This window comes from Anoplophora glabripennis, unplaced genomic scaffold (assembly GCF_000390285.2).
Source record: "Anoplophora glabripennis isolate ALB-LARVAE unplaced genomic scaffold, Agla_2.0 scaffold198, whole genome shotgun sequence".
Classification (NCBI taxonomy): domain Eukaryota; kingdom Metazoa; phylum Arthropoda; class Insecta; order Coleoptera; family Cerambycidae; genus Anoplophora; species Anoplophora glabripennis.
Window position 1 is genome coordinate 588,016 of NW_019416364.1, and position 21,925 is coordinate 609,940.

At 31.2% G+C, this 21,925-nt stretch overlaps 1 protein-coding gene across 1 annotated transcript; it reads right to left on the reverse strand.

Moving 5' to 3' along the window:
• Positions 1 to 20,085: 20,085 nt before the first annotated feature.
• LOC108908316 lies at positions 20,086 to 21,445 on the reverse strand. The gene is made up of 3 exons (XM_018712340.2): positions 21,244 to 21,445; positions 20,963 to 21,184; positions 20,086 to 20,903 (listed from the first exon to the last, which is right to left on the reverse strand). The coding sequence occupies exons 1-3, from the start codon at positions 21,412 to 21,414 to the stop codon at positions 20,256 to 20,258; spliced, it is 1,041 nt and encodes a 346-aa protein (XP_018567856.1). The 5' UTR covers positions 21,415 to 21,445; the 3' UTR covers positions 20,086 to 20,255.
• Between the last annotated feature and the right edge of the window lie 480 nt (positions 21,446 to 21,925).

Below are 21,925 nucleotides of genomic sequence, written 5' to 3' on the forward strand. Positions count from 1 at the left end.
AAGGAACACAATTTTTATTCGATTGGTAATACCTAAAGTAAATTATAAATTACGTTTGACGGAGCAGTTGATAGTTATACTTGCACAATTTATTGAATAGGTACTACGAATTTCCAATTTCCCCTGTAGGTATACCTACAAAAATGCGCGGGCAGATTAAACTTGGTTGTGCACTAACATCTAATTTCACATGCAGTATTTGAGGATTAATCGAATAGATGGAAAATGTTGATCGAAAAAATAATACTCAGTTGGCAAAATATTAAAATTGATCGTTTTCCATTACGCTACATGTTGTTTCAACGAATAACTTTGTTTGCAAATGGTTTTTCCCGGCCCTCCTTGTTTTTTTAAATTTATATAATCAAGTTTGTTCACAGATTGTCTGAAAACGTTTATCGCGTTTGCTCTCTATGAATTTAAAAATATTCATATTCAATAAGGCTTTTCCTTGCTTAAAAGTTATTGAAAATATTTCGAATGGGGTGCTTGCATAAAAAATGAGTAGTGTTTTATCACTGAGTACTATTCTAAATAAAAGTTAATGTGAACTGTTAAAGCAGCATAATTTTTTACACAAATTTGTATTAGATTCTAAAATTTTGTGTTCGAATCGTACGCTATTACTATCAACTTATGACGTTCTATGGGCATGTTATTACAGAAAACTCCTCTCTTTCTCTTTGTTACTAAATAAATGAAGGACAACTGTATGAGATTTTAGTTGAGCTTCGTATTAACAGTAGCGCAATTAAGTCTAGATCTAGAACGTTACAGCAAACGTTTGCTTGCAAACAAAAAAATACGAGATAAGTTTATTGCCACATTATTTCACTTTTTGATAATATCTGAAACGGTGAGAAACAAACCACTAAAATTTCTAATCTAATAAGGGTCGACGAAGAGAGGTTCGGATCTTAATTGTGTTAATTGAAGTTTACATCGATATTTGCTCAATCATGGCGGTAAAAAGTGGAGTATGTAATGTTTTCCCAGACCGTTTTAGCTCTCGAGCGGTTTTTGAACTCGCGTTTACCTTCTCAACAGAATCCGCAATATAATGAAATTAATCAGTAAAGTGTAGCTCCTATCAGTAGAGTGTACGGCAAATAAGAACGGGTGTGAACCCAGGGTACAGTGGTTTGACATTTGATATTTATGATGGTAAGTGACATTTTATATTCAATATTATTTCGTAATATTATTTTACATATCGTTCAGGAAATATATTCAAAGCAGTTCGAGAAGGTACAAGATGGAATAAATGAGTATCAGAGAAAAATTGGACTAAAGAACAGGAAAAGTTGGCGACAAATACAGTGGAATGACGAATAAAATTGCAGGAAGTTGACACTTACCAATATTTGTAGAACTAGAAATGATGATGATGATGATGATGATGATGATGATGATAATTGATGCAACCTAAGTAACGCAATTCGCAATATATTCCTGGCATAAACTAGGTACTAGTTTTAACTCTTTTATTATTTATTACGTCGCATAAATAACAATGGTATTTATCTTTAACTACCAGTTTGGTACTACGTTTAGCAAATTAACAATTATTTTCACAATTTAGGGAGCAACAAAGACGATGATTTACAGATCACAATCTGATCCATAAACAAAATGGTCTAGGCAAGTAAATTTATTTGCAGGTTTTCAAAAAGGTATGTACGTAAGTACATTATAATAAATACATGCATTGTTTGAGTTGAGACAATGATGATTAAGATATCTTTGAATAATTTTAAACAATAGATAGTTGTATAATATGCTAGGTGAGTCTACAATATGAAACTATTTATAATATTCCAAACCAGTGTATATGTATATTATTAATTCTATTTTCTTGTATCCTAATCCTAAGCCCAATTCCCTTATACAGGGTGGTCCGAATTTTATGCAGGAAACTTCGAGGACAGATAGATCTCTTTAAACTAATAGGAGTTTGCCTTATAAACATAGGTCTGAAACGGCCTCGTTTTAGAGATACAGGGTGTTGAAGTTGTTAAAAAAAATATATTTTTTGTTTATATCTCCCGAATCCATTGACCGATTTCAATAAAATTTAGTACATATAATGTACGATAGTAGGCCTTGTATCACCTAAAATATGAGCTCTAAAGATTCAACCAGTGGTGTACAACTGGACAGGGTCACCACCTTTAAAAAAAAAACGCCACTATATTTTTTACAAGCTGTTGTAACGAATTTATATTCTAATACACAAATTACGTAAAAAAGGTAACTTGAATTTTTTCCCTAAAGTTCACCGTTCTCAAGTTATTCATACCAATACAAACCCCTTGTGGCAGACACTACTAACCATTATATTACAAGAATATTTATGTTTATGCTTAAAAGTAAGTGCAATTTGTAAGCACATCAACAAAATTCTTTACACTCATCGCTTTCATCTTTTTGGATTAAAACAATATTTGGAAAATCACGACAAAGGAATGAGAGGCACAGAAATGAAATTTTAAAAGCATTTGACGACGATCCTCGGAAGTACACGAAGAACGTCTCGGCAACTTGGGGTGAGTAAATCGAAAATTTGAACAGTTCTACGTAAGGATGGCATAAATCCGTATCATTTACAACCTGTGCAAAATTTACTTCCGGGAGCTGCAGAGAGACGCCTGAATTTTTATCAGTGGTTGTTTGAATTCTTACTAGAAATACTTTGGACCGATGAGGCTACGTTCACAAGGCGAGGGGTAGTGAATTTTCACAATCTGGATATTTGGCCACAAGAAAATCCTCATGAAATTCGGAGTCATTTCTAAACTTTCTAGAAAACCATCTATTTGAATTATTAGAGGATGTTCCATTAAATATACGATAAAATAGCTGGATACAAATGGATGGTGCTAGTGCGCATTTTAGGAGAATATTCAAGAATGGCTTAATGAAAATTATATGAGATGATGGATAGGTAGAAGACCAAATGCCAATGTCAACCATAATGGTGCAGAGGGTCCAGTGTCTTGGCCAGCCAAATCGCCAGATCTAAACTCCCTGGACTTCTAGGTTTGGGGTGACCTACCTGAAAAGTTTACTCTACTCCAATAGATACTAGACCACAACTACTGCAGCGAATAGAAGACAGGTGTAATGAATTAAAAGAAAACCACCACATGATATTAGCTTCAATTAGTTCCATTAATAGAAGATGTCAGAAATGTATCGATGTGGGTGGTTCGCCTTTTAAACAATTGCTGTAAATACGTAACGTTAATTTTGTTTCTTGTTTAGTTGTTGTTGCTTGGTAAAAGTATTTTTATTATTATATTGATTTAAATTGTTCTTATTTGTAAAGATAATGCCTCCAGGGAAAACTAAAACACACCAGGAACACTGCCTCACAAGTGATGTGGAAAGAATTTTGTTGATGTGCTTACAATTGCACTTACTTTTAAGCATATAAACCTAAGTATTTGTGTAATATTATGATTTGAAGTGTCTGCCACAAGGGGATTGTAAATATTTGTATGAATAAAATGGTGAACCTTAGGGAAAAAATTCAAGTCAACTTTTTTACGTATTTAGTGCATTAGAATATAAATCCGTTACAATAACTTGAAAAAAATACAGAGGCGTGTTTTTTTTATAAAAAGGGGTGACCCCTGTACAGTTGTACACCACTGGTCAAACCTTTAGAGCTCATATTTTAGGGAATGCAAGGCCTACTATCGTACATTATTTGTACCAAATTTTATTGAGATCGGTTAATAGATTCCTGAGATATAAACAAAAAATATATTTTTTTAACAACTTCAACACCCTGTATCTCTAAAACGAGGCCATTCCAGACCTATGTTTATAAGGCAAACTCCTATTATTTTAAAGGGATCTATCTGTCCTCGAAGTTTCCTGCATACAATTCGGACCATGTGTGACAGTCAAATATGGTATTGGTCGCTAAGCTATGCATCAAGATGTCTGTGTTTTTGAAATTTTTATACGTTAGTTTTATTTAGTTTGCTTAACACAAGTTGGTACCTAAATGCGTATTAATTCGGAGATATAAAAGGATAACAGAGGCCAGTTTTACTTCCGAAGAAAATTATGACAACTAAATCACATTATATGTATATACAGGGTTCTTCATGGTAAGTGGCCTATTAGACGCTTCAGAGGAACCAAAGACAATATGACTCTGAAATTTTGTTTACGAGGGTTATCAGATACGTTCTCTTCAACGAAAATGTAGCACTTCCGGTTATACCGGTAGTATCTGTCAACTTCGTTATTTTAAATGGAACACCCTATATTATTGCATTATCGACAAGATAAGTTAAAAATACGTCAAAAATGTTAAAGCTTCCTTGTACCTAAATCTAATCGTTTTCGAGATAATCGTCATTTTACAAAAAATTTGACAGATACAAGCGGTTCGACAATTCCTTATATCTTTCTTCGTTCTGGAAGCTTTCACTTGCTTATAGGAATGCACAAAGAACATAAGAACCTTCTGCTATCAAAATTACCTGAAGAAAATTATACTAAGTGTCTCATTTTTCACGTTACATTTTGAAAACTTAAAATCGACAAAACTTTTTAAATTCAAGTGGAACACCCTGTATTTTTCTGCATTATATTATAGAAAATCAAATACTCTTTTCACCGATATAGACATTGTAGGGGTTACAGTTTCAATTTTCTCAGATATTTGCGGTTTACTTACATTTTCAAGAATATTACATTAAAATATCATCAAATGTGCAAAGGCAAATATTAGTATTGCCATTTTATATTCTAAAAGTATCAAGTACTTTCTCGATTAGAAAAATGCAGAATAATTATTCTAATGAAGATATTTTGAATTTATTTTATATCCATGGGACATTCACCATAAATCAGTATTAGCTGCATATATATGATTTGGTATTTTACAAAATTTGAAGAATTGGACGCGAATGAAACTCGGTCACCTACATACAATAGAACATTTAATTTTTTTATTCATAATTACATTAATAAAGTGCGTTGTTTTACGTTTGTTGCATCTTTTAAATAATGAGGGGGTATATTTACACCAAAATAATACCTAATAAGATTTCCTTTCATTGGGATACTATAATTAGCAACTGCAAGTACAATAAAGAGCAAATAAGCATCATTTCATTAAGAAAACAATGAAATATAAAGTAACCAAAATTTTAAATTATGGTATCCTCTCAACTTCATTCCAAATATCATAAAATTATAATAATGCATTTATTAGTTACATATTTGAAATTATCTTATTTATTGTCTTTGCTATTCTTTAAAAACTTTTACAACATTAAAAATTTGGGAAAAATTGTAAGAAAACCAACCGAAATCAGTTCATTAATTGTTCTGTTTCAGTTGCAAAATACGAAATCAAAGAAATACAGGTAATAATTTTCATTAACGGTGAATGTTCCACGGATATAAATAAAAAATGTTGACGATTTTATTAATTTTAAGGATCAAAAAATGACTGAAAAAGTTGCAATTTTTTTTTAGGTATGTTTTTTTCAAATAACTATTTCAATTTTTATTATTTTTTTGTACTTAATCTGGGGTAGCTAAACACGAATATTATAGCATTTTAGCAAAATAAGCCCATAAATGTATAGTTTTCTTTCTTTAAAAGTCATTTTCATAAAATAAAAATTGAAATAGTTACATACCCAAAAAAGTGCAACTTTTTCAAAGTTATTTTTTGATCCTTAAAATTAATAAAATCGTCAACATTTTTTAACAGCATGGTAATATAACTCTTTACGAAGAAAATAAACCGCAAATCGTTACTGTAGGTCTATCCGCTCAGAAGTTCTAGCCAATTTTCGAGAGCGCCTTTTTTTTCAAAAAATCGATATATCTCGAAAAATAATTAATATTTTTAAATTTTTCAAAAATGTACTTTTTTGGCTTGCCGCGGGCTATGCTTGCAGAAAATAGCAAATATGGGCACGTAAATGTAAACGAGTTATAGAAGAAGAGAAAAGAGAAGATTTTTAACGGTTTTTTCGATATATCTCGAAAAGTAACAAAGCAATCGATACTTTCAAAAAATCAGTAGATACATCTTTTTAAAACCTACAAATTTCCCATTTAAAATTTTTCAATCCGTGATATATTTTTTTAGTTATTTTAGAAAAACCGTTTTTTTCAACTTTGCGATTTTTTTTAACCATGTTCGCCATATTGGATCGAGTTTAAAGAACAAGAAACTCAATTTAAAATTTAATTTTCTATACGGTCGTATTTTTTTTATCCAGGTAATAATTTCTGTAAGCATTTCTCTATAATGCTTGGACTAAATATGCTGTAGGTGTATTAGTAATATTAATTAAGATATGTATTTTTCTGGCTAAGTTTGTTTAGTTGCCGGTTAAATTAACATGTAATATTAGTGTGTACCGGCATTTCCAAGATACATAAATATAAAATCCTATAATTATTAATATAATGTTTTCCTTGTTTTTTTACATTTATAGAAAACATTAAGTGAACAGTGAATATTTGGGGAAAAGTTGAGGGTTAAAAAATGGCAATTTGTTGAACAACTTCAGTGTGATAAAAATTTTATTTTTTTGTAGATTTATATACAGGGTGGTCCCGAGATAATGGGCCAAGTACCCCAAGCAAAAATATTTCGATTTAGCCGAACTTACCTTAGTCCAAAAGTTGATAGTTAAAGAGATACAGGGTGTTCAATGTAAAATATTATTTCAGTTTTTTTTTCAGTTATTCCTTAACAAATGCAAATATCCTCACAAAATTTTGGGGTTTGGAGTTCCTTGGGTACGGAAATTGAAATTTGTTCACATTTTGGTTAAAGTTCATAGAGGGTGCTAGCTGCAGTAGATTGAATGATTGAAAAACGACATAACTTTTTTGTGCTTTAAGGTATCTCATCTTTGGTTACAAATTCTTATTTTCCACCTTTTTTTACATAAAAGTTATACTTCATGAAAGTAGCTATCTCGCACCGTTTTCGAGATATTTGGCTTTGAATCTTCCAATACTGTTGCATTAAATTATAATTAAGTACCAACAGGTATTATTAATTTAGCGGTAAAGTCGGATTTGGACGAAAATCAAATAATTGACGTTTTCCATTTGTCTTATTGCTATCATTTTACGGTAATTTCTATTAAGTATTATTCGTACCTAATTAAAATTACATTTTAGCTTACAATTTAAATTGTATACTCGTATACATAAATGTGAGATAAAATGCCGAGATTTTCGTTTTTGGAGTTACATGAAATCAGTTGTTTATGGAGAAAGTACAAACACCTGAGAAGAACTTTAGCAGCAGGTTTTAAATGCTGCAAAGTCATTTCGCGTTAAGGATTTATAATTTAAAATAAGACAATCTTTTAATAAGCGCGTTGATAAATGTATTGAAGTTAGAGGCGGATATTTTAAGCAATTATTGTCAAAAAGGCATACTTTTTACTAATGTTGACTATTTTACTGTTCATTATAATTTTTAATTCTAAATAAACCCTTGTTTTTGACATTTCTAAATTATTTTAATTTCAAATCAGATGTGTAAGCAGATTTATTTACTTATTTTTTTGTATTTCGTTTATCATTATAAATGTTTGACTTTTCTTTTAGATAACTTGTTAGGTATTGTTTCATAATTTATATTATTTAAAATAATTAAATTTTCGTTTATGTTTGATGATAGGACTCGTGACGAATACCCATTAAATAAAAATAATACGCCAAAGAGCAGTACTTCAGGGTGGCTGGTGTGGAAATTTGTTTCTTAATAACCTTTCTTTTAAATTATGATATTTGACAACAATGCATAGCCCAGTTCATAATTGTGCATGCGCTGAGACTAACGCGCGCCGTTGATTCAGGACACATTAGCCTGTTCAGCGGCAGGAAATGAAATTATTAAAAAAAAGTTAAACTAAATCAGTTTTCAAACGGAATTTGAGAAAACAAATTTACGACGCATGTTTCTAATGGTTAAATGTAGCCTCCGTATAAATATATTTCGTTTTTTGCGCCGATACTTTTTGTAAATGCCGATTGATTGTGAGTGGCCACAGATAAATATTTCTAAATAATTATTAATACTTAAATCATTATTCTGAAAGTGTCCTTTCTGATTTTTTTATTATACTATTTATATATTTGAATGTACAATTGAATACATATTATATTTTCTTTTGATAATTTGTAAGTCAACCTGTATAGCATCGACTCTGTTATCTCAACCTGCGTAATGCAACATGCTGACTCGATAAGTAGTTGAATAGATATTGTATGATAGCATTAATCTTAATTGATACGTGATAAGAAAATAACCTTCTGTAACTTGTTCCTGAAATTACAGTTGTTTCTATTATCACGTTAGTTGTTCTAATAACTCCAACACGTATGCATATATCTTTTTACTTACGTAATGGGGTTCAGAAAATCATAGTAGAAAAACTCTGGTGTAACTTTTTATCAAAAGCAATTTAATTAGATCTCATCTCGTATAGGTTCTGCCCCTTTGTAAGGAAAAGCGGATGAAAAGCCCTTGGTACATGTAATGGAGAGCATAATAAACGTTGAGGGGCAATTATCTAATGTTTGTTTTTATTAGTTCTCCTACGGAAAAGTAACAATCGCTGTGTTTGCCGTTAGACCTCGTTCCTGTAAAAAAGTGAATTATAATGGAAACATGACAGCGCCCTGATCGTTTTTATGACCAACATGGCCATCGTCCCTCTTTAGCGATTTTTCTGTTCTTCTTGGATAATGGATATCCAACTTGACGTTACAATATTATCAGCTTCATTGTGTTAAAATCGGGTTATGAGAAGAACTGGTGTACTTTGGTATGTTGTTAATGTACGATATATTAGTATGAAAGATAGTGTGTCGCAATATATTCACGTGCTACTTATAACACATGCCCTCTTTGCAGTGTGTAGGTTGCTTCCAAAATAAGTACCTTTTGATTGTGTATAATAATTGTTTTACTCTTTATCAAACTCAAGAAGATTAATACTTTCCCCAGTTTTTATTTTTTGAGTATTATGCTACATGATAAAACTAAAAAAAGAACATCTTCTTTTCCTGTATAAATCAGTGAAAGTAATAAGTTCAAAACCGGTCTGGCGATTAATATTTTATAAATACATCCAAGGAAATCGTAAATAAAATTTCCTCTAACTGTAATATGAGTAGTGTTATGTTAAACTTCCCAAATAAAGGCATATCAAGACCAAGAGATTCGTTGTTCTTGGAACCTTTTACCGATGATGAAATGCTTTCACTACTTAAAAATAAACTGAAAAATAAAAAATCACCGGGTTCAGATGACATCCCAATGTTTTTAATTAAACGAGTTCTTAATTTAATTATACAACCCCTTACATTCTTAGTGAATCTGTCTTTTATTAGTGACAACTTTCCTCAAACCTTAAAGCTAGGTAAAGTCACTCATGTATTCAAAAAAAAGGATCCCTATTCACTAGATAATTACCGGCCTTTAGTATGTGGAATGTCAAAAATTTTCGAGTATGCTTTTGTTTGCCTTTTTTGGATCGATTTCGGATCATAAATGATAAGCAATTTGGTTTTCGCCGCGGGTTATCTACAACAACTGCAATACACTCATTCTGCAATGCGGTGCTGCAACACTTTGGTGTGGGCGAGTGTCCTGCTGGAATATTTTGTGACCTCAGCAGGGCATTCGACTGCATCAATCATGATGTGTTGCTCGGTAAGTTGCAGGATTATGGCATAAGGGGGCAACCGTTGCAATGGGTGTATGATTTTGTAAAACATCGTCAACAATATGTATCTATTGATAATGTAAATTCAAAGTAGAAATAGAATAAATTCCAACAAATTATTGTGGAAATGGGGGTGCCACAGGGTTCAATTCAGTGGAGTCAGTTTTAAATGATACGTTTTTCACCATGTATGCTAATGACTTGGCTTTGTTGTTTTCAAATAAAAATACTGATGATCTGAATGCAAACATAAATAGAACCCTGGAACTGTTATGTACATGGTTTTGTGAACATAATTTATATTTTAATCTTGACAAAACCCAGATAGTAAGGTTTCGTACTGCACAAAGGAGTTGCGATGATCTGACACTTTCTGTAAATAATTGTGACATGGGCAACTGTAAAACGAGTGCTAACTTTTTGGGCATATATCTTGATGCGAAACTTAATTGGACAACTCATTGTAATATGCTTGTTTCAACTATGTCATCTAATTCTTTTCTGTATAGGAATATGAGTGGGATCTTAGAAAGGCAGCAATTAATTAATTTATATTATGCCCAAATTGATATTCGATTGCGGTACCTATGGTATTTGTTTTTGGGGTGACTCAACCTCGGCGAAGTCTGTTTTTATTTTGCAAAAATGCATATTGCATATTATTGTAATTGTGTCATCGTTATTTATATTTGAAGTGTCGATGTATGTTTTTAAAAATGTAATTAAATTTTGTTTGAATAGGGATGTTCACAATATTAATACTCGACAAAATAATGAAATACGTATACCTTTCACAAAATTATCAATTGTAGGTAAAGGGCCAAATTACTTAGGACCCAAAATATTTAATCATTTGCCATACGAAATAAAAGAGTGTAAAAAAATTATTGGCCAGTTCAAACGAAAGTTAAGATTGTATTTGTCAGTTAAATGTTTTTATTCTATGTCCGAATACTTTTGCTAGGTTAGATTTTTTTCTTTTATGTTTGTAAATGTTTTTTTCTTTTGTTCTCTCTTTAGTTTCTAGGTGTTCTATCTACAAGTGTTGACTAATGCTATATATTATTTTGTAATATTTTATAAGCATAATAAAAAAAAGTGGCAATTCTGTTAATGAATGACCTTAGTTATTTACTAGATATTACGGGTGTAATTCAATGCTAGACGGGATGTAGTCCGCAGAGTAGTTGTTTCTCACAATATCTTTAGATGAATTTAATGATTCACAGTTTTTGTATTACATCTACTTATAAACATAACTTTGCAAAAACCTTCATCAATTTATCGGGCAAAAATTTGCTAAATATAAAACAGATTCAATTTATCACAAACAAAACATTATTAGTTGCTGGCTAACAAATGTTTCACATCACACATTGTAATTATTTTAAAACTTATCTGTGAATTATTCTCCCTTACAATTAAAACAATGGCTATAAATTAATTTACATCAATTTATTCGGAACAAAAATTACCCTGTTTAAAATTTGTCAAATATTACACTTAAACTTTTAAGCGAAACAAATGAATTTATCTCTAAAAATTTTCCGCCATGTTTTATATTAATTGCTAAAATTAAATCCGTTTTAAATTCTGCAGTAACTCAGTTTTATTAAAGTTCCGTTTATTTAAAGCTAACAAACAGTCGTACACGTTATTTACGTTTCTCATTAAGTAAAACGATACTTTGAAAGCCCTAAATGTAAATCTTGGAAGTTACAAACTCAAAAGCAATAGCTTTTGACTTAATTACTGATATTAAATCAAGACTTCCTGACTTGGTAAAATTCACGAATAAATAGTTGAAATTAAGATAAATGAAAAGTTTTAGTATGCTGCTCAGATCTTCGCATAAATTTTATTAGCCCTAGATACTAATAAAAACACTACCGATTTCTTGTTAAGTGTTGTTTTATTTAGACAAAATCCAACTATAAAATCTTTACTGTATGTTAACGCAATTGTCAAATATTCTTACCTCATTTTCTGTCAGTTTAGTTTTATTAAATACAGCTACTAGCTATTGTCACAGATCAGAACATCAGTTAAATAGCGAACACAAATTATTGAGAAAAAAAAAACTAAACGAATTGATTTACCTACATCGCAGTAAAGCTTACTAGAGAAAGTTAGTCTGTCGTGATCAGTTTAAAGGAGATCAATCGATCGTCAATACAGGGTGTAACTAAATAAGTGTAAAACATTTAAGGGGGTGATTCCTCATCGAAAAAAAGATAGGATCTTTCATATAAAGAAACTTCATTGGAGCATCCCTTGTTAAGATACAGCCCCTTAAAGGGGGTACATAAAATTTGTTTAACAATTTTTTTCACAAGCACTAAACAAGTTACAATATTTAAATTAACCTGACATTTTCTACTACCAAAAAGACACTTAGCCAGTAATTTATTTGGTTTACCCCATGGTTGTAAGGGGTGGAAAATGCAACCCCTAAAATTTATTTCCAATGTAACTTTTTGTCTTATTATTTGTTTACCATTTAAAAATTTATTTCCGATAGCCTGTTTCATTCTAAAAAAAAAATGTCTTGAATTTTTTGCCCAAAATAAACCAGTTCGCAGCAAAAAATTATTTTACGAACAACTACAGAGATACATCATCATAAATGCGAACTGGATTTACTGTTATTTTGTAGTTACTACCTGCATTAAATGATTAAAGGGGAATAATCAAAACTAATTTATTAATAACAAAACATACAACATGTAGAAATCATAGTAAATGTTCAATATGTCTACCTTCAGACATTACGCATGCGTCTAGACGTCGGCGCATTGAGCCACGTATTCGCTCAAATATTCCTGGAGTTTCTCTAATTACCCTGCGCGCATCGATAATGCGGTTTCTCTGCATCGCGAACAAGAGTACGATAAACCAAATGGTAAACAAATAATAAGACAAAAAGTTACGTTGGAAATAAATTTTAGGGGTTGCGTTTTCCACCCCTTACAACCATGGGGTAAACCAAATAAATTACTGGCTAAGTGTCTTTTTTGTAGTAGAAAATGTCAGGTTAATTTCAATATTGTAACTTGTTTAGTGCTTGTGAAAAAAATTGTTAGCTTACACCCTGTATAAGAACTATTAAAAAAATATATATATTTTGGGATATAAAAACTTTCTGTTATCCTGAATTTTGGAAATTATCTAGAGTGTGTCCAGTATGCAAGTAGGGCAGTAAGAATTAATGAATTAATTACAGGCCAATCTCCATTATTTGCAACTTCTTCAAAATATTTGAGATTTTTTTACACGGCTTCTTATACGGCTCCCTGTCTGGGTTATTGTCGTGGAGGCAACGCGGTTTCATTAAATGTAGATCTACCGTTACTATCTTTGTGAGATGAAACAAGTCGATGTTATCTATATCGACTTCACTAAAGCTTCTGACAGACCCGATCACGACCTCTTGTTGTACAACCTTTCTTGTTGTTTGGTGTGTCTGAATCATTATTGAAACTTTTTCAATCATATTTATAAAATAGGTATAATATTGTTCAATGTCGTGGTTTTAAGTCTCACAAGTTTCATCAAATGTCTGGCATGCCTCAAGGATCTACACTCGAATCCTGACTCTTTGTTTTGTTTATAAACGACATCATGATTGATTTGAAGTACACCATTTAATGTATGCAGATTACCTTAAACTAAACTATTATGCGAAATAAACACCATTGCCGATTGTTACATATGCACTTGATGTTATTACTCTATGGTGTCAAAATAATAATTGAATGCTAAATGCTTCCAAGTGTAATATCGTTACATCCATTAAAAAAAATTGTCCTGTTTGATTATAACATTGCATAGACCTGATTATATAAAAGACATTGGAGTTACATTTCGCCCAACATTATCTTTTACAAAACATATAGACATAATTGTGTTATCTGCATTCAAGAATATGGGTTTCATCATATGGAATTCCAAAGACTGTCAATATTTCTACGCTACGATTGCTGCTTAAGTAGCCATCTCTTACATATTGTTTGTTAACTTTTTGTTTTGTTTATTATATTTGTGTTATTTGTAAGTCTGTATTTCTTTTCTATTTTTCATATTTAATTCTTCTCTCTGTTCTCTATTTCTCTACTTTTTATTATCTTTTAATAATTAACTTAACATATCTTGTTATTGAACATTGCTTGTTGGGTGTGTATTTTGAATAAATAAAAATAAATACCTAAATATCTCGTAATCCCTTGCAAAACAAAAGAAGCACAAAAGTAAAATTTGAAGTTTTATTTATTCATTATTATCATATAAATTTCGCTCAAATAAGGTTATAACTTTTAAAACAGGTTTTTAAGACTCATCTTTGTTTCTAAAAAGCAATCAATTTTATACATAACGCTAAAGTATTAATTAGAATTTATAAAAACAGATATTTCACCTAAAAATATGTTGTCACTTTTACATAAGAACCATTTTTCCAGTAAACTCCTATTATTCATAGTCTAGAAACCTTTCTGTAAACGGTAAAATTTGTTTGATAATTATTCAGTTCAATTACCAATGGTTTAATAAGTGCCAGTAAAGTCAATTATTGGCCAATTAAAAGGGAGCGAGAATTTCAAAAATATGCAGTCACGTATTCAACTGGATATTACTGTTTGGAAGTTTAATATTACATATTTATAAATAATAGGAAATTTATGTTTTCAATTTAACTATTCACTTTTATAAAATAATATTGTTGAGGCTGCTGCTAGTAATTTTATGGAATTAATTATCTTTCAATATTTCCAGAAGAAACTGGGAACAGTAAACAATGTTTAATTGTATTGTTATTTTTATGAGAGAATGAAAAACATGTAATACCAATAATAATAGCCTGAATTAACGGTACTTAGTGATAAATTTATATCAGAGACAATTAAATTTGAATTTTCCTTTTTATCACATCATACTGTGTGTATAGCGTTTTTGAATATATTAAACTAAATGAAGAAAACAAAAGCACATAATTTTATTGAGTTCAGAGATTTTTGTTACAGTTTTGAGACACAACATTTGGAAACCCAGAAGTTATACAACAGTATAATCTATGCCATTGGATTCTACATAACTGTTTCATAGAGAAGAACACTATCGTAGTAGAAAAATCGAAAATGGAAAATCACAGTCTTCGTGGTTCAGTTATTGTTTTCGAAAATCAAGGTCTTGGTATTTTTTATATTTTCGCATTTTCAGATATGGGCAAATTCTCGAAAAAAGCGCTCGACCATTTACGTATATGATATTTGTATACAAAAGCTATTATTTTTCTATAAAAACAGTCACAATTTTGTCGGCCTCTATGATTACCGATTATTATCATTTATTGTGTAGAACATTTATCTCACGTACAAGTAATATAGAAAAATATATTTTAATTTTGAGTAATTATTGAAAACGTTATAATCTATAATTTTCTCCTCCTTTTTTTTTTTCATTACAAATAGATGCCATGAAGGATTGTAAATCTTTTATAGTAGGATCCAACATGACATTCAATTAAATTTCGGCCACTATTTATTTACTTTACTCTAATTCTGATATTCCTTAAATGTTTCAAATTTATGTTTTCTCACTTAGTTGCCAACATTCCTGGAAGGCAGGTTTATATATTTGTCTGACAACGAGGCGAAACAGACGAATATTAAATATATATTTTTTTTAGTTCGGACTTGAGGGTACTAATGTGAGCCTCCATCATTATATACAATTTCATGTAAATGTAAAATACCAATAGCGCGCAAATTTCATTTAAGGGTCCTCTTGTAAAAAACATGTCGCGCTCTGTGTATAGTAAATGATATATCTGTACCATACCCTTTAATTTTCACATAGAATCTACTGGCTATACTTGGTGGAATAGTAGGTAACTGATATTTAGTTACATGTCATTGAATTTGAAAAAGTAATTTTTATTCCGACATGTAAGAATATTATCGAGTAGGAGAGTCGAAACAAATAGTGTTACATAATATCTGGGATCTGCTGTAATCCTTAAAAATGTAACGTTGAATGTCTCTTGGTTTTATAATAACTTTTATTGCCGCAACGGATGTCATATATAGTTTCTAAATTGTGTAGAACATAGCGCAGGAACAGCATTCTGAAAACGAACTGAGTAAATTATATTACAGACTTCCAACGTTATTGAATTTCATTTAATGTTATCTTAGAAAGAAAATAGAAGTTAGACATTTAAGTAACGAAACGAATATATATCTTCAGTTTATGCAATATCAAAAATCTACGTTGCTTTACATTATTTTTTCGATTTTTTCGATTATTTTTTACAGCAAAATGTTACTTATTCTTAATTAAATAAATACAAAAAATATATTAAAACTGCTGTAAGATTTAAATAAAAAATGTTTTGTGCTCTGTTGTAGTGAGGACAAGAAGACCTTAACCTCCAGTTGAATAACGATTGAAAAGTCTTGCTAATCCATGTTATTTTTAACTGGAATTTTGATGTTATGTCACGGCTTTTCAGCACTACAAAAACACCCTATTGAAGCTTCTATATAACAATTTCATACCATGAAGTTACTTCAGTCAAGTATGTTAGTTAGCGCTTCATTCCTTGCCTTAACTACAATAATTTTAATTTGTTCCATGTTCCATGTTTTTATAAGGTGTAACACTTATCGTTTCTCATAAATTATACTGACTGAAAATTCGGATAATATAAAACATTTTACGTTATCATAACTACGCCATTATGTTCTTACTGGGATCAGTTATAGAAATTATACAACAAAATATGAACGGAAATATATCACTGACATTAATCTGAAATAGCAATATGAGAATATCAGAAAATAATCGAACTTTGATTACTATTTGAATTACGTGCCAATGAAAATATTTAGTGATATGTGGTTGGCAGCATTGCGTTGCGTATAGCCTCTGTAACTACATGATCTTGGATTGTTGATAACTCATTTAGTTTTCGTGATATTGTTATTTGAGTGCAACGTGTTTAAGTGTTATTGACGATTTTTGAAATGACTATCTAGAATAACGATGCAACGTAAAATATTGTATGAAACAAGGGAAAACTTTCACGGAAACGTTACAATCTTTGGAAAAAGCTATCGCATGCAATGTTCTGAACGGTTTTCACGATTTCAAATCGGTCGTCAGTCAATTAAAGATGATCCTCGACCAGCAAGGCCTTCAACTTCAACTTTAACTGATGACTTTCACGTTCGGAAAGATCTGGTGCATGCAAATCAGGGGTTGATTTAGAGAAATTGCAGAAGAGGTTAGCATCTCAATTGGGTCATACCATGAAATTTTGACTGCCCAAATTTCATTGCTGCCATGGTAACGACTTAAGCTTTGGTTTGTTAGAGCTGTGCGTCGCAGACGACATACGCGGTTAGCAGAATCTGTAGCGTTCAACTTTATCGGTTTTGAAGGAGGGTGTTTTGTTTGATTTAGTGCTTGTAATTGTATGCTGATAAGTGCAGACGCAAATATTTATTATTATTTTGGCAAAAATTTCTTTTTCATGATTGGCTGAACATTTTTTGCTGACAATACTTATTGAGAAAGCACATGAAAAAAACCTTTTAAATTTAATCAGTTGTCGTCAAAATAAAAGTGAAGATCGAATGTTTTCTAACAGACGTCTGGAAGGAACGGTATACAATGGGGGATGTTCTCGTACGAGATCGATTAATTTCTCGTCTTCCTCTGGTGAAAACTTGGTTTTAAAATTCGTTAAAAATAAATGCTTTTTTAGCACTGTACGCTGTGAGCTCAACTGAACGTCTGCGTTGAAATAAAATCGAATTAGATTTCGACTGAACCGACGACGTACATAATTTTCTGCCTACCGTGAGTCCACCTAAAGCTTTGGTTTGTTAGAACCATGCGTCGCTTCTGATTGTATGCTGGTAATGCAGACGAAAATATTTATTATTACTGTGGCAAAATTTATTTTTATCATGACAATGGCTGAACATTTTTTGGTGACAATATTTATTGAGGAAGAAGAACATGAAAAAGATCTTCTTTGAATTTAATTAGTTATCGTCGTCAAAATATAAGTGAAGATCAAGTTTTCTAACACACGTTTGGAATGAACGGTATACAATGGGGGATGTTCTCGTAAGGGAGATCGATTAATTTCTCGTCTTCCTCTGGTGAAAACTTGGTTGCCATTTTAAAATTTTTAGCACTGTACGCTGTGAGCTCAACTGGGCGACTGCGTTGAAACCAAATCAAATTTGATTTCGACTGAACTGACGACGCACAAAATTTTCTGCCTACCGTGAGTTCACCTGAGCAGAATCTAACAAACCGGCTACACATCTTCTTGTGTTCTAGATTTCAGCATAAGTCCGACGCGCATAACTAACTGTCTGTTTTGCGTCACATACAGCCAAACCATAGCTTTAGAAGTTATAATTGGAATTTGTTTTCAAACTTCTTTCTTTGAAGGCGAATAACTCCACAACGAGGCCCGATAGGAAAATTTTTTTTTATGAAGTACTACAAATATTTTGGGCTCCCCTGTATACCCCTTAATTTTTGACATGACCTTTCCGGACACCTTGTATACGTGTTATTGAAGTTGGGTTAGTCTAGCATAGATTGTCAGCCTATTGTGGTTACTACTATCTGATTCATTTTCATCTAAAAGTTAGTAGTAGAGAAGACTTATTTCCGAAGTTGCAGGTCTATGAAATTGCAGAGTAAATAAACAAGAAACAATATAATACTGTCATTCTCTTTGAAATTATCATATTTTCTACGATGCATGAAACATTAATACATACCTGTATAAACTTGTCGTTATTGACATTTACTTCAAAATAATTATCTCCATCATTTCACCATTATTTGGCAGAGGAAGGTGTGAAAACAAAACTAGTTTTTCATTTTCTCTTGTTTTGAAACTTTCCATTCAAATAATACATTTTGTATTCCTGATATCTTTTTAATATATCTATTTTTCTTCTCAATTATATGTAGTCTATAATAAAAATATCCGTATCGATATTTATATTTATTTTTATAAATTGAGTAATTTAAATAAAATCAACCCAATTTGGGACTGACTCAGCTAAACTAATTAGTTTTGCGTATCAATAATTATTTATTTCAAATAGATAAACATTAATTCTTACTTAATATTTAACTTAAATTTAAACTAAGTGGTAAATTTAGTTAAAAGAAAGCTGAACATCACAAATAATTTCGGATAATTTCCGTAAATATTTTGAGATGAGCAACATTTTATATTGTTTTTGCGTAATTTGAGGGAAGCTGAATATTTAAAAATATACCTAATCAGTTTTCCATTAATTTCTACATTAATATGATATCCAATTTGTATAATGTTATATCAAGTTTTAAAAATATCTTTTGTTCGTTTCTTTCCTGAAAAATGATCAAAATCACATTAGAAACACAGGGGATGGGGGAGAAACTTCTGCATGTGTTTGTAAATTTAATATTCAGTTAGCGCGCAAAATATGACTGGGGAAATAAAAGCGGTGAATAAAAAACGAAAACTTTAATCTCGAATCTAAACCTTATATCAACTGTGATAAGTATGTGACAGGAAAGTAAAATATGGGTTTTTCCTAACAATCCTATGTTAACGCTTACATATGTACTAGTAAAACTTTTACATCATTTTTATTTAGAAATAGCGTATAAAAAAGACTTCCTTTTTTTGTAAATTAAATTTATAATTTCCTATTAAATATGCCCATAGCCTAAAGAAAACTATAATTTTCATGAAAAAGTAGAAATAAGAACTACAAACATGTGTTTAAACATATTAACGGCGGTTTTTCTCACCTCCTAATAAATTTATTTGTCTGTTAAATATGAATCGCTCTCATAAGAGAGTTGTTAGCACATCAATCAGCGTTACCAACATTAACATATGTTTATATTTAACATTAAACGATTTGCATTCTTCAGGAAAATATGTCCTTTCCTTATCATAACTATGCTCACATTCAAATCTTTAAATTTTCACTTTGTATAATCTGGACAGTCTCACCATCCCTCGCTTTTACTTTTAACTTATTGAATATAAAATAAATTATTGTTGATAAATTATGAACTTTACAATGTGTCACGTTTTTTTTCAGAAATACTTCTGTATTTCCATCAAAAGTAATCCTATTAATTTGCATTTCTGTCAACACGGGCACTAGAGGAGCAATTTGGTAATTTTATGATATAATTTTCTCGCCATTTTTTGAAAATTAACATTCGTGATTTAAACGGAGAAAAATTGATAAGTAATTTTTTATCCCCGTTCTAAATTATGGACGTCTATTAAACTTTTTATTTCTGACCGGGATATTATAAGCTTATATCGTCATAGTTACGCTATCAATAAAGAGAGTCATAACTCCCTTGGGACATTATAGATTCTATAATTCCCTCTACCTTTCACAAGTAAAAATAAAATGAAAAATGCTAATATACATATATGTGTATATATTTATGAAATGAAAACTGAACCATATTTTATTTATTTGCGTCATTACAAATAATAAATGTACAATTTTGAAATGTTCCCTGAAAATTACTACCGCCACTGGAAACAATTTCTTCTTTTGTATGACTGGAGCTTCTGTCCACTACAGTCGAGGTACCTGCCTCTTCTAATGGCAAAGTAGACAACATACGCGCCGTTTTATTTCTCAATTCGATGCTATCCTCCAGATACCCCTCCGCCACCGTGGAACTTTTCCAACCTCCGTGTCTTTTTAAGTTAGTCATAGTTGCTCCTGCATTAGCTAGAGCAGTAGCAGAAGTGCGACGAAGGCAATGTCCCGTATAGGAAGATGGGTTTGGCAATCCTAAATACATTGCGATTTTGCTGGGAATTTTCCCAAACATGTTTTTTCCAATTGGCTGAGATGTACATTTATTTTGTTGGAAGCGCAAAAAAAATCGTTCAATACCTTTAGGACGTAAAGACATATAAAGTCTTAATAAAAGCAAAGCAGAGAACTCTTTTTCATCCACAACTGTAAATTTCTTCGATACACCAGTTTTACTTTCCGGTACGTTCACTACCATAACGGAATCCCGGTCCTCTATATCCGATATCTTCATATTCAAAAGTTCCTGACTTCTGCATCCTCCAAAATAACCCATAATCAAAACAACCTAAAACAAAAAAAGGAAATAAATACACACAAAAAAAGGGAAAATAAGAAAAAAATTACCTTATGCAATAAATGAATTTCATTAGGAGCGTTCTTTAGAAATCTGATAACATCATTAGGAGATAAAACAGCAGACTTTTTCGGCTTATAACTCTTACTCTTCCGTTTCAAAAAAGCCTCTAGTTCATTGAACTTGGCGATATCTCGTTTCTCATGTATATTCACCTTCGATTTTAGCATTGACCATTTAGTCCATAACGAATTCGGACTATACGTTTCTGACTGCAACGAATAAACAAAATTACTACCAAATCTACCGAAAAACATAGAATATTCCTTACCAATTCTTGAAAATATGCCAGTAATACAGTTTCAGTGGCATCTTTTGGCATAACATTATTCCGTGTCAGCCACTCCAGATATATCTTGTATTCTTTTTGGTATACGGCTTCACTTTTCGATGGAATTAATGATTCTCTTGCTTTTTCAGCTTTTTTCAAAATCTGCTCCATTATATTTGGGGTAGAAAACACGTTTTTAACGCAAACACAGCTTGATACAAGTAACAATTCTGTTTATAAACACGTAACATAGTAACAAACTAGCAACAACAAAACTCTTATAATCAATGGTACCTGATTCAAATATACTGGGAAGGTAATAAATTGGTACATTTTTTCCGTTTTAAAAATAAACAATATTTTATTGAAATCGGTCAGAAATAAAATTATCTATGTACCACGGGAATTAATGAGCCTTAATAACCTCAGGCAATTGCTCTCCCTCGGGCGGGACGCCCTCGGGACGCAAACTTTGCCATCGGTAATTAAGGCCCTTATAATTCCCTAGGTACATAAATAACTATTATGTACTTTTTGTAATCCCTCTTCAATATTGGTTATGTCTTTTGGTATTTTATACCAGGTTTATACTTACAGTAATACACTCGACCCTTGATCGCTATAACGATTCATATGAAGTGGTTGTTACCCCAAAGAAAGTGAATACTTTGTTAAGGAAAAG